At 34.9% G+C, this 14,698-nt stretch overlaps 1 protein-coding gene across 3 annotated transcripts in view; it reads left to right on the top strand.

Moving 5' to 3' along the window:
• Positions 1 to 14,698, top strand: part of LOC140437393 (uncharacterized) — a 120,766-nt gene that overhangs the window by 82,062 nt on the left and 24,006 nt on the right. For all 3 annotated transcript variants that reach the window (XM_072526902.1, XM_072526901.1, XM_072526900.1), the window contains exons 2-5: positions 6,441 to 6,562; positions 8,852 to 9,018; positions 9,084 to 9,291; positions 12,355 to 12,484. In XM_072526902.1, coding sequence (XP_072383003.1) covers positions 6,554 to 6,562; positions 8,852 to 9,018; positions 9,084 to 9,291; positions 12,355 to 12,484 — 514 coding nt within the window. In that variant the 5' untranslated portion in view covers positions 6,441 to 6,553. The remainder of the gene's footprint in view (positions 1 to 6,440; positions 6,563 to 8,851; positions 9,019 to 9,083; positions 9,292 to 12,354; positions 12,485 to 14,698) is intronic.

Here is a 14,698-nt window from a genome sequence, read left to right as displayed (position 1 = left end):
TAGACATATATGCACTACAAATTAACAATACGGTGATCAATAATTTCTAATTATTCAATTTTCACAAAGACAAAAACGATAAAAGAAAAAAAAACAAAAAATTAATTTCGTGTCCACAAACCGTGATTCTATAACAATATAAAGATCGTGGTTAGCAAGTCGTCTTATTCTTATACCTCTACAAGAACAAACTTGTCTTTATTACAGTACACCCTTGATACTAAGACGTTTTGCAATCCGACACGCTCGGTAGTCCAACGCACCTCCCGTCAAGGTCATCGCCGTGTCTGATTGTACTGAAACCTGTCGCGACATGAATCTCATTCTTACCGGATACTTCATTTCGTGTGTTTTTCGTGAGCAGTTTGGTTCGATGGGGTTTTTACATAGAGTAATACGTAGTGCCAATTTTATTTAATTAGTTTAGAACATTCAGTTCAATGGCGAGCACAAGTTCAAAACGAAAGCACAAAACGCTGACTCTATAGATAAATGATCTAAAGATAAATGGGATATTTTAAAATGGTATCTTTAAAAGATTCAGAGATGCGAGTGTAGTGAAAACTTCACAGAAAGAACGTAGCACTCTCATGGTATGCGCGAATGCATCAGGATCCTACAAATTGAAATTGCTAATCGTGGGTAAGTCCAAATAACCTCGTTCCTTAAAATATGTTAAAATTGAGAAGCTACCAGTTACGTACATGTGGCAAAGCCGTGCCTGGATGACAAAAGAAGTTTTTCTGGATTGGTACAAGAACAGCTTTGTCCCACACGTTAAAGATAAGCTAAGAAAAAAGAAACTGCCAGTGAAAGCCCTCCTCTTGTTAGACCACGCTCCAGGACATCCTGATAGGGGAAAAATTAAAAATCGAAACTGCCGATGGATATATCGAGGCAATGTACTTATTGAAAAATACTATGATAGATAGATTCAGCCCATGGATCAAAACGTTATTAAATCACTCGAAGCACACTCTAAGAAACAACTCCTTTGAAATATTGTAAGTCAACGTAATGCTGATATCACTTTAAGTCAAGCCTACTACACTGATTAAATCTTGGAAGAATATTTGGCTCAACAACCTACACCATCCAATATAAGTTAACAAAGAATCCAATGTCAAACCTATGCAAGTTGTACTAGATGCTGCCCTTCAAATTTGCAACGATATGACTAATTCATCAGAATCAAGAGAAGCTTTAAAAAAGTGGATTTTAGATGACAATATCAATGCTGACTTAACAGATAAAGAAATAATTAAAGAAATTACAGATTCTGATGAACACGTGACTCAGAAAGCACAGGATGAAAAATCTTTCACCGTCAACTGTGATGATGATGTATTGGCTGCAAACACTTTGATGCGTTGGTGCGAGGAGAGAGCATATGACTTTGAAATAATTTTAATGTTAAAGAAGATACAAGAACAAGCAATGACAGACTGTCTAAACAAGAAAAAGCAAACGACAATCAAAAATTTCTTCAAAGTGTGAACACAGTACATATGCATTTACATACGTCCATAATTAATCTACTTTAGTTGCGGCATTTAGCTATTAGTACGTATAATGTTTGTAACTTATTATTAACATACTGTATGTACAATAAATTTATTAGCTTCCATATTTCTTTTAATAAACATGTTTTAGTTAGCTGAAATGGGTTCATTTGCATATTAATCTCTGTAGCATTTTACTCATAAAATTTAAGAACATTGTAGAATACTGCTAGCAAAACAATGCCAAATATATAATCACTTTCGGTAATTCGGACACTTTTGGTAATCCGACACCCCTTTGTTTCCATACCTGTCGGATTGTCAAGGGACAACTGTATATTGAAAACGAACATAGATTTTTTTAACTTACTAAAACATAGATTTTTTATTATGACCAACTGACCCATCAGTATATTAAGATTGCTACCGTGATACTCACTCCATTAAGTTACGAAATCCCATAATCCCACATGTTTAAAAAATCACTTCAACCACATCAACAATAATCTGTGTTTGTGGAAAGATCTGTTAGAGCGCACTTTCTTCGTAACTCGAAACAATTTTAGACGTTTCAGTTATAATCCTAAATGAGATGAGATGTTACATTTTTTAATTTCAAACTTAACTATAGTGCCCATCACTGTCTGGTAATACCCGCACTACTTCGTTAAGCTTCTGTGATGTCTGCATTATGGCAATTATCGGACGCTGCTGCTGGTTTGTCTCTGTTATTCTAACGAAGGTTGCAACGTCTCCGCGATAATTGGCTGGATTCTTATAAGAAGGGAAGTAAAGTAATTATCAAAAGAGGTTTTTTGTTTTGGTTGTTTTTAAATAAAAAAGCAGTTGCTCCTAATCTAGTTAATGTGAAATCTAAATCAATATTGGTTACATTTTGTAGCAAATAAAGCTATGAATAAGTATTTACATATACAAAACAGTCTAGTCAATATAACGTGAAAATTCTTAAAATTTTAGGATCCTCAGTAACTACTAGAGAGATATGTATATTTTTCTATTAATATTTAAAAAAATAACATAAAAATTACGTTGCTTTAATTTTATAATTATTTCTTTCAGTATTTGTTTATCGTATGGCATACAATAAGAACACATAATTAAAAATCAATATAAAACGTTACATGGAGTATTACACACGAACACCTAATATATTATTAATATAATGTAAAACATTTTCGGCCGTGAATAGTAATTGTAGGAAATATGAAAACAAATTGGTAAATTTAAGATTGAATTTCAAATAATATGGTTCTACAAGTTATGCACAAAATCACTTACCTTAAATTGGTGTTCTTTAGGATTTGGTTAACTATGCAGACCCAAAGGTGACTACTCAATTCATCACTGCTCAATCCCTTCAATGGATTCCTTCGTTCCGAATTCTTAACCTTTTTCGTTGAAGGCTGGAAGCGAAGTCGTACCTTCTCGGTTAAAATCTACTCATTGGGGCATGCCCATTTGGATATATGAGCGATTTGGGTGCGTCGAAGTAAAATCATGTTATATCGCGCTTTGAATAAAAGCAAATATAATTATTAAAATCTAAAACTTATTCTACCCGAAATAATTTAAGTATTATAATAATATTCAATATAAAATAAAGAAATAAGGATTCCCGAACAGGTCGCATTCAGGAACTCATCGAAAACTCCAGGGAATCGCCTTCGGGGGCATTCTTCAACAATGTGACGGATGGTCTGTCGTTGCGCACCACAGTCACACTCAGGAGTAAGGGCTTTTCCCCATCTATATAAGCTTTCAGAACATCTACAGCTGCTTGTTCTTATTCTGTTTAGTGTTGTCCATGTCTTGCGGATCAGTCCAAAGCCTGGCGGTTTCTGATCGATATAGACCATTCGGTGTGCTTCCTGTGGTGAGTCGCTCTCCCATTGTCTTCTCCAAGCGTTGGTGAGGTTGAAATGTTCCTGATGTAAGGAGTTGGCTCTTAATAAATAGGATATCTAGAGCGTAGTCTGTTTATTTCGATATCAAGCTTATCATGGTGGATGGGTAGTTGATGGTTAGCCTCGATTTTTCGATATTCTCTGAGAAAATACTGACTTCTTCGCAGTTTTGGCGGTGGAATGTGACTCAGAATGGGAAGCCAATAGTTCGGTGTGGTCTAATTGTACCTGAGATTATTCGCATTGTCTGGTTTAATTGGGTGTCCATAATCTTCGTATGTTTGCTATTGAGCCATATCGGGGAAGCATATTCAGCCGCCGAGAATACAAGTCCCAGGTCGGATGATCTGAGTACGAAGGCTGAGGACTCCTATGTGGTGTCACATAGCTTTTGGAATGTATTATTTCGCGTTTTCAGTTTTGCTGCCGTTCTTTGTAGGTGTTCTTTAAAACTGAATGTTCCGTCCAGAGTCACTCTAAGATATTTTAGTGTTGAGTTATGAGTGAGCACTCTGTTTTCAAAGTGAACGGAGACTTTTTTGTTGGCTTGGGCATTATTCAGATGGAAACAGCACAGTTTGGTTTTTGTTGCATTGTACCGTAGCCTCCATTTGCGAATGTGTTCTTCCATAATGGCAAGGTCATTCGTTATTATTGTTTCTGTAATATCCATGTTATTATGCTTGATACAATGGTCCAGTCGTCAGCGAAGCCAAATTTCTGCTAAGTTATCTCAGGTAGGTCCGCGATGTATCAATTAAACAGTACGGGTGCCAAAACAGATCCCTGTGGCAGTCTATTGCTGAGCTTCATTTCTTCTTCTTCTTCTTCAGTGCCTTATCCGGTCCGGATGTTGGCGATCATCAAGGCTATCATGGTTTTGTTGACTGCTCTGCGAAACAGCTCCGCTGAGGTCATCCCAAACCATTGTCGGAGATTTTTCAACCACGAGATACGACGGCGTCCCGGTCCTCTTCTGCCAAATACTTTACCCTGCATAACAAGTTGAAGAATTCGATATTTTTCTTCGTTCCGCATCACGTGGCCGAGCTTCATTTGGACACTTTTAAAGTTGCTCATTGTGACTTAAAAAGGTCTGTCGGTGAGCATGCTATGAATGAGTTTAGTTTCCTTTTGACACGGGATGGCACGGATTAGTTTGCAGATTAGTCCTTATCCCCAGACAGTATCGTATGCAGCTGATAGGTCAATGAAAGCAACAGATGTTTTTTGCTTTATTTGAAAACCTACTTCAATATGTGTTGTTAGGGATAGGATCTGATTTGTGCAGCTGCGGTTAGGTTTGAACCCTGCTTGCTCAATAGGTATCAATTTAAATATGTGTCTACTAATTCTGTTGTAGATTAAGCGTTCCAACAATTTATAGATGCAGCTCAGCAGAGCAATCGGTCGGTAGTTTTGGGGCTGATCATTTGTCTTTCCTGGTTTTAATATGGCTATAATGGAGGCCTTTTTGAGTGAATGGGGAACTTCTCCTGATTTTAACATAACTGTATAAAAATCAGCCAGCCCTTTCCTTGCATATTTGCCACAGTTTAGTAAACATGCTGGATGGATTTTATCGAAGCCGGCTGCCTTTCCAGACTTAATTTCTGATATTGCTGAAATAATTTCTTCTGGAGTAAACTTGTCAGAGTATTCAGATGTAGGCGGTATGTAGACTTTACTTTAATAGTAATATTTTTAGTTCCTGTTTTACTTTGGTGGTGTGGTCACGATCTCTAGGTGCTCTTGAGGTTGCTACAATGTGGGAGGCCATTCTGTTGGGAGCTATTGGTATTTTGTCTCTAGTTGGGAGTCTGCTACTACCAAGTTTTCTAAGTTAAGACCATTTTACTTTTAAAGTAAATCAAGCTTTTCTGCTTGATTTACTAAAGTCTAATGTTTCCACAGTTTCCATTCATTTTTGTCATCCGGCTGCATCCAAACTGTGTAGTAGTTCGTCCGCAATTTCTCGGTCTTGGCTTTCTTTGCATTCTTGATACAATTTCTCATATTTTTTATCACATCCTATATATTCATTATGATATCCCTTGGGTATAGTTTTCTTCGCTGTAGAGATAACCGTGTCAACAAATCTCATGTAGTTTGCACGTGTTGGGGTTATCCATCCCAGACATTTGTCTAATCTCTCAGTAAAAGTCGCCCAGGCTTCTTTTTGAAAGTTCCACTTAGGTCGAGGAAAAGATGATATTATTGGTATTTTGATGCCAACTTCTATTACAAGAGGTCTATGAATGAATGTTATTTATGTCTGATGTAGAACACATGCGTGTATTTTCTGCTTTGTTTTGAATATAAATTGCCACTACATGCTTGCCACACTAGATGGTAAATTGCACCCAATAAATCATAGCCATGAATTCTTCCTCTAGCGAGAATTTATTCTTCGTTTTCTACATGGGTTTCCTGAATTGCGGTCACGTCGATATTATTTTCAATGGGTACCTTTTGAATTTTGAAGGTACACATTTACTTCTACTACCTTCTAAAACCTTCTATATTTAATTGGTAGATTCGGATGCTTGGTCCGAGTCCTTTTATCGCTTGGTCCTGAGAAGGTCCATTTAAATTGTTGGTTGGAGGTTGTATCTTATATTCGTGATATGCTCTTGCCAGGAGATCTGTAGATTCTGGATTGTCTGGCTCCCTATTGTGCTAGTTCATTCCTTTAGCATTAACCAGGGTGCTCGTGTAGTATTCTACTACGCACGCAGAGTAGTTTTACACCCCATTTTTTCGGTATTGCCTTATATAAAATATAGGGCGGTATATTAAAAAATTAAAATAAGTCAAATAAGAAATAAAGCGAATATTATTCATTATAATTGACTTTATAATAAAAATTATAATTGATTCAAAAAATATTTCTTTAGGCACTTTTTTTATCCAATAATAACTTAACATGTTACTTCTTTCAGCTTCATAAATTTCTAAACAATACTCTTTGAGTATATAAGACTGTAAAATAATCTCTTGTTATTTGTTTCAGCCAACTGTCTTCCAATTTTTCTGGCGAACGACGAACTGAGGTTCCGCCGAATAAGGTGCAATGCAACAGTACTCTGCTATTGCGCCACAAATAATACCAATCTTCCAGTACTTATGACTACGGTAAGCTAAATTTCTAAAAGTTTAAATCCTAACAACTTCTTTGAGTTTAATTAAAATTAGTATATTTTTTTATTTTAATAATAATTAAATTTATATATTTATATGTTAACCTTTCAGTAGTCGCGTGGCGCCATTTGTCGCCAGTGTAATAAAAAGGTATTGTTTACATCTTCTTAGTAATGATTTATTATTTCTTTTACATTATTATAATATTCTTCAATACATACAGTAATGTAAGTGGTTAAATAAAATAAATACTTGTATAAAGTATACTCCCTATATAACGAACACGGTTATTAAGAGGTTTCGATTATAAGGAGATACATTAGATGTCCCTTGAAATTTCTATTAAACTATAACCCTCTATCGCAAGGCAAATTTGGTTATAACGAGAGAAAATAATATCGAAAAACGTGTTTTTTTATGTTTTTCGCCCGGCCGTGACTATAAATAAATACCCTTTTTAACTGTCGCCCGCAATAAACTTCTTCTGTTTAATCTACCGACTGATATTGTGTTGTCGGAAATTTACAATTTATGATTCACAAGTGTCAGTGTAGGAGTTTGACCATTCACACCTAATAAACTACGTAAAGATTCTTAAAAACGTGACAAATGAAACAAATTTCACCAGAATTTCATTTAACAGTTGTTATTGTCGTAGATGTTTATCGTTTGTTTCCTGATTGTGCTTTCGCGTCTTGAAAGTTGTGTTGTAGATTACATAGATACATAGAATACACACTGTGACTCCTAAAAGAAAAGCATTTACTTTAGAAGAAAAAATTAACATCCTTAAAGATGTTGAGAACGGTAAGAAGAAAGCCGATAGTGAAGGGGAATTTCAAGTTCCACTCTATTTACCATACTCAAAAATAAACACAAGATTTTTGAAGCAGGTTCGTCTTTTTGCGGTAAATCGAAAAAACTACGTGCCGCAACTAATAAAGAACTCGATAGTGCAATGGTCAAATGGTTTACCGTAAACAGGGCTGCGAATGTTCTAATAAGTGTACCTCTGCTTTAAGAAAAACCAACACAGTTTTCACAGGCGCTAGGTGGTGATGAGAATTTTAAAGCATCGAGTGGGTGGATGAGCCGTTTTAAGGCCAGGCACGAAATTACGTGTGAAAACATTTGCGATGAAGCGAAGAGTGTTTCCAAAGAAGTCACCAACAACTAGTTGAAGTCCCTCAAATTCAAAATTGAACGTTGTATAGGTGGCAAGTTATCAAAAGAAAGGGTATTTGTACTCGCGTGTGCCAACATGTCCGGTACCGAAAAAAGAAAGTTAGTCATCATGTGGAAATCTCAAAAACCACGATGTTTCCGAGATGTGAATCAGCTTCCTGTCACATATAAATTTAATAAAAAATCGTGGATGACAGCAGAGATTTCTAGTGGAGAACTTTTAAAGTGGGACAGAGGGTTGGGATAATGAAAGATTCTTTTAATTGTTGACAATTGTACAGCCCATCCGAAAGATAACGGATTAAAAAACACTTAACTTCTTTTTTTACCCCCAAATTGCACATTTGTTCGGCAACCGATGGACCAGGGCATCATAAGGTCCCTTAAAATTCACTACAGAAAACTTTTAGTTAAGCGGATCCTGAATCATGTCGAAAACCGTAGTGTATTAGATGCCATAAATTTCATCTACAAAGCATGGACACTCGTAGATAAAAAACCATCAGACAATATTTCGGTCATGCGGGGTGGACAGAGACCGCACGAAAAAATTTATAAAAAAGAAATTGTAGGAAATCGCATTTCAGTTCCTACCCTTTTTGTCAAAAAGTTAAAAATGGCGAAGATATTGAGCAAAAAAGATTATCCCTTAAACCAAGATAGCCGCAACGCAATGGCGAAATTTAGTTGCGATTTTAAATTTACACTACTATTAACTTCCCTTAAAGGTTAGAATAATAAAATTTGGAGCAGTTTGCCTTGCAAGGTCAAATGCTATCCCGACTGGACTACGGGGCTTATATTTGTATAGGTTAAGGGTTAAGCTATTAGTTATTTCGACTACTCTTCATTTCAATATTTCTTGTTGATTAGGAATCAAGTACCGCAAATGTTAACAAAAGCGACTGCCTAACTAAAAATTTCAACTAATGCTTGATTCTCGCGTCATCCACTGTAGTATCTAAGATGTTTGTTATTGTATTCAATAGAACTGCTATGTAATTAATAACATTAAGCAGATAATATATAAGATATATAAGTTTTTTTTTACTATTTGATAAAAAAGGATTATTTCTTATACTGTATGTTATATTATAGCAATTAGTAGAGAACAAATGTGAGGGGGGAGAATGGACGTGTTCACCTCCTAAGGAGTGTTGCAGGCAAGGGTGCTGTTTTCTTTTCAACCAGCCTTTTTCTAAAGGATCTGCCAGCTCCTCTCTTCAACATGGCACTGCTTTTAATCCCTTATTTCTAGGACATTGGTAAGTTCAAATCTGTATATATTTTAATTCTGCAAATTAATTAATGTATTTTATTATTATTTTAGGTATTTTTGGCTAGCCGTGACAGCCACCGTAGCCGGTATTCTTTGCGCTTGCTCACTTTGGAGGAAGCACAATCAAGGCAGGTTCTGTTGTAAGGACCATGGTCGAGATGAAAGAGCTTCTGAACAAGACTCTATTACTTCGTGTTGCCCTCCACCTCAGTATAGTAGATGTAATAGTTTTCACCAAGCACCTCCGCCTTATTCAGAGGTAAAATACTGTACTAATAATTTATATCGGCATCGTCCGGAAATATGGGAAATCATGTGTTTATAAATATTGATGACAATTATTGGCTGAAATTATTTTTGGGAAAAATATATTTAGGTTGTTCAAAGAACATTAAAATCCATTTTTCTTTTTCTTTTTTTTCGAAAAAGCAAAAGGGTTTCTTATCCCAAATTCAATGGTGTACCACAATGAGGGTATTAATTTAAATGTGAAATAATTTTATAGGTGTTTAAAATGACCTCCTTCTGCTTCAACACAAGCGCCAAACCGTCTAAGCAGTTCACGTGTACATACCGCATATATCATGACTGGCCTAATCAGGGTACACGGTTGTCTAATTTTAGTTTTTAACTTGTCCAAAGGAGCTGGGGTTTTGCGTTATAAACGATTCCTTTTAATTAACGCCGTATGAAAAAATCTAAGGGTAATAGATTAGGCGATCTTGTTCCAATCCATCTGTTTGGAAATGTGGCATTAAGCTAATTGATTACAATATCGCTGTTATGTAGAGTGCGGTAGCTCATTGCCATCTGATAACTCCTCTTTCGCGTAAAAGAATATTCTCCAGTAACAAAGGTTTCTTTTTAGAATATTTTTCAGAAAATTCAGATATCTCTGACCATTTAAATATTCTTTAAAAAAATATGGACCTATAAGCTCCCATTAAATAATCCACACTAAACATAAATTTCTCATCCAGTTTGAAAGCGAGTCTTCCTTAATCAGTGCGAATTTTTCACTGACCAATAATGTTAGTTATGGCGATTTATGATCCTATTATTAGAAAAAACGAGCTTCATCACCCTAAAAAACTGATCACTGACCACTAACCACTGCATTACTGCTACTGGGAACAGAGGACGGTTCAGTTATACCATCGATGCTGACGTGGTCTGGGTAGAGGTTGGCGTGGGGGTTAGCGTGGGGATTGGCGCGGGAATTGGCGAGGAGGTTTTCGCGGGGGTTTGAACATTTTTGATAGTAGGATTTTGATTGCCGGGTGGAGCGGACGATATTTTCTTTATGAGAGGTCTCCATGTCGAAGGTATGCCATCATCTCTTTAATTGAGAGAATTTGGCCTTTTTTAAATTTCTATGGCTTCTCGGATAATTCTTGGTTTATAGAAGCGGATGAGGGCTATGGTTCTGGAGTTTTCAAAATCAATTTTGTTACCTGTATGAAGATGGTGTTGACCTAGAACTGAAATTGAATTGGAATTGCAGAAATGGAATGTTAATAAATCCTATTTTGGATTCTACGATTTGTTTGGCCTATATAACATCGGGGGCAGTCTGCACAAAGAATTTCATTAACTTCGTGTTGTTCATTTGTTTGGAAGAGATAAAAGTTTTTGTTGGGGGGTAAATATTGTCTTTATTCTTCTTGATTTAAAAAAAGAAATTTGTCGATTTTGACAGTGACACCTTATTAAATTCTTAAATAAAGAGGAATAAAGACAATATTTACCCCCTAACAAAAACTTTCATTTCTTGTGCGATCAATCAAAGACGAAATTCCAAATGAACCACACGGAGTTTATGAAATTCATTGTGCAGACTGCCTCGATCTTATATAGGCCAAACAAATTGTAGAATCCAAAATAGGATTTATGAACATCCCATTTCTGTTCACAATTTCGATTTAATTTCAGCTATAGGTCAACAACATCTTCATACAGGTCAAAAAATTAATTTTGGAAACGATTCTAGCAAGGTGGAGACACTCGTTATCGTTTATAAAAATAAAATTTAATCCTATGGGTGACGCATAATCCTATGAGTCACGCATGCTCATTTAAAATGGTTGTTATATTCTTAGCTTCTGTCATAGAACCTTAATCTATAAAAACTAAGACAGTACGGGCATCAGAACTAGATACTAGACCAAACCATAACTAGCCTCCTCGATGGGTAATTCTCTCAAAGCATGCATTCCTATTGTTTATAATAAATGCCATAAAAAATTTAAAAATAATGTACTAAACAATAATTGTACTTATAGGAGAGTTTCTTAAAATTTATACATACCATATAACAAGTTCTAACTTTTAAAACTCGCAATAAATGGGAAATATGTCATGGATCGAATTTTTTGCAGCTGAATGTATTTAATGTCTTTGTTAAGAGGACAAACTCTGTAAAAATTTAAAAATAAATCAAGCGACAGCCGTTAGTTTTAAGTAGATATATTTAAAAAAAATGAACAATGGTTATTATGATGAAAGTTAGATTTGGTGGGATAATCTCTGTTTTTAAGCACATACTCGATTCTACGAGGCATGAAGTTCATAAGACGAGCTAAATATTCTGGTGTAATCATCCTAAACCAGTTTTGCATAATAGCCGTATGACAGGGTACTCCATTCTGCTAGAAGATGAATTTTTGAGCATCTCCTTTAAGCAAATCTCTGATAGTCGGCAAAACTTTGACTTGCAGTATTTCTATCTGATATTTTTTTGATTTATTTTGGCGTCTATAAATGCCAAACGTCCAACTCCATTAGTGACCATACTATGAAACTCATAGGGTGCTTCCTAGTGAACTTAGTCCACAGAAGCAAAAGGTCTCCCTTGGTTGGCAGCAAACAAACCACTCCATCACTCCCGAAGATCCAGATTCGGGTTTCATCACTACAAATTATCTTACCCCACTATTCTTCTGTACACTCACTGTGTGACAAAGTTCAATCAATGCCATACCTCTTTCTATTTAATATTTTAGAGATGTAGGTTAGCTCTGCCTTAGGGATTAAAATGTGGATTATATTTATGTCCCACTTAAACTAAAAATTTGCGGGTCTAGAGCGTTTTTTGTTATTTGTACCAATAAGAGCAAAACTTGGCTAAAATTTTCTCCATGCTGTATTTCACATGTGTAAACATTGAAACAATAATGATCTGTGGTAAAATCGAAAAACACAAAGTCGAACCCGTATTGTTACCTCTTTAATATAGCCCCGAAAACATTTTTGAACAACTAGATAATGTTTTTCTTGAAATATTATTACAAGATTTTTTAAATTTTTTTTACATTTTTTTAAGGTGACCTCCAAACCAGACTTATATCCTTTAGTAATCAGTTACAATGCAGAACCGGTGACTAAAAGTAGTAATGGCTCTACTGGTTATTTAATGGTACAATATTTTAGAAATTTTATCGTGAGGCCTGTCGGTGAGTATAATTTTAACTTACTAAAGAGCATTAAAAACTTGGTAAATCATTGTATAACTGAATTATTTTGCAAATGTAATATAACTTTGAATAAGTTAATGATAAACAACTCCCAAAAACATTCATTAACATTTTTGAAATACCTTTCAATCCTAAATGTAATACAAATGGAAAAACATGTATATAAATAAAGGAAAATCTACTTTCCGTATTTTCCATTTGTATAACATTCTAACGAATTCACTTGTGCGTCGCTGGTAATAGAATAAACCAGAATTATGCTACGCCATTGATAGACAAAATAGAATACCATAGAATAAACCGGAATATACCGGTTTATTACACAAATGACTTTTCTGGAAGTTGTTTTTAGAAAAACCATTAGAATTGATGTCAGAAGTAAAATAAATTGAAGTCATGATACAATTGAGCAAAAAAAAATAAATAGAAGAAAGAAGATTAAATGATAAGGAAGAAGAAAATTCATTATTTAGTTTAATAAATTTCGAATTAGAATAATATTAGCAGAATATGTGTTAACTATTTACCAGTCAATAGGATAATGACAAAAATATTATTAATGCATTTTTGCTAAAGGCATACTTACATAACATAATTATACATAAAACTTTTAGTAAATAATCGTAAATGCTACGAAAAAAGAACAATTTTATTGTCGTTGTGAGAAAGGTTCGAAATGTTTTAGTTTAGAAAATCAAGCTCTCACGCTAGAAACCAGAAACCAAGCAGTGGGTATGTTTTAAATTCACCAAGTTTTTTAAAAGTGAGTTGATATCACACTAACAGTAACAACACGTTTTTTGAAATTAACGCTCTGTCAGTTGGAGCTTTATCAAATGTCATTCTTACTAATTAATCTGGTGCACTTGTAAATTGCAATGCTCCTCATTCCTTTGTCAGGGTGTGGTGATACTCTAAATATTGTTAGTTTGCTATCTTCGGTGGCTGCGAGCATGTGCCATATGGACGGCTCCACGTAGGAATTTTTCCTCCAGAGTTTCTATTTGGTCTGCCCATCGTGTTGGAAATTTTCCTCTTCGTCTTCGGCCTTCGAAAATCCGTAAAATGAACTATACATATAATATAAATATAAATAAAATTCCATTAAAAATTATGTACATATTTATCCACATGAAATAGCTATTATATCAATAAAAGACCAATTCGAAAATATACCAGCCGGCGTAATGTATACTGCATTTCACCGTCCGCATATAGTCCTGTTTGTCAGAGAGTTTACCCTATAAATCATACGAACAAGCTGAATTTTGCCGAGAATATTAATGTTGGGGCCCCAAAAGAGATGCAAAACAGTTTACCTCTTTTACTCTCGGGCTGCCCCCTAAAACCCCTCTCGTATGGGGGTTAAAACACAAAAAAATCGATTTACCAAGAATCTGTACGCCCTAGAAAAAATATTTCAAATAAAAAATGTAGCTGAGATAATTTTGAACAAAAACATTTATTAGCATTTTTTGCGTAGAATGAACCGTTCTCTTAGAAACAACGCTTGACGCCACCGTCGATTTTGCATGTTAGTTACGTGCGCGAAATCAATGTTCAATAAAATTCGTATCAGCTCGACGGTAAAAATTCGATATCTTTTGATCTAAGTGTCCTATCAACAAAAATCAAGATGATTTATAAAGGTAAAAGTGCAGTTTTTGTATTTTGCCACGTGTGAACTCAGTTTTTATAAGTTGTTAAATAAATAAACGTGGCGCGATTTTTGCCATTTTTTAAGATTCTCGTGAGATCAATAAAATTGATCACTTTCATTGACAAGTCGTAGTAAAATTTCCATTTTTGGAGATCAATATTTAAAACCTATGACATGAAATTTCAATTTTAAGTTATAGCAACAAAAATGAGGCATTTGAAATATGAATAAAAACGCAGAATTTAATGTTTTACATTTAAAACAATCGCACGTTACAGAAAAGCCTCCAAGAAGACGGTTTTGGATGTCGTTTATAGAAGAAGTTTGGTTCTTTTAAAAAACGTACTATTTTTATTAAAAAAAAGTTTTAAACTTTTAAAAAATTGTTTGTTATATGATCTCCAGCGTTTTTAAGCATATTTCAAATGCGTCACCTTTGTTGCCAAAACTCAAAACTAAAATTTCATGCTATAGGTTTTCAAGGTTAGCAGTCGAAACTTTATAGTGGCCAGTCAATAAAAAGGATAGATTGT

Source organism: Diabrotica undecimpunctata, chromosome 3, assembly GCF_040954645.1.
Source record: "Diabrotica undecimpunctata isolate CICGRU chromosome 3, icDiaUnde3, whole genome shotgun sequence".
In the NCBI taxonomy this organism is placed as follows: Eukaryota; Metazoa; Arthropoda; class Insecta; order Coleoptera; family Chrysomelidae; genus Diabrotica; species Diabrotica undecimpunctata.
The sequence above is the reverse complement of the archived record's forward strand: the minus strand, read 5'-3'. Positions and strand labels throughout refer to the sequence as shown.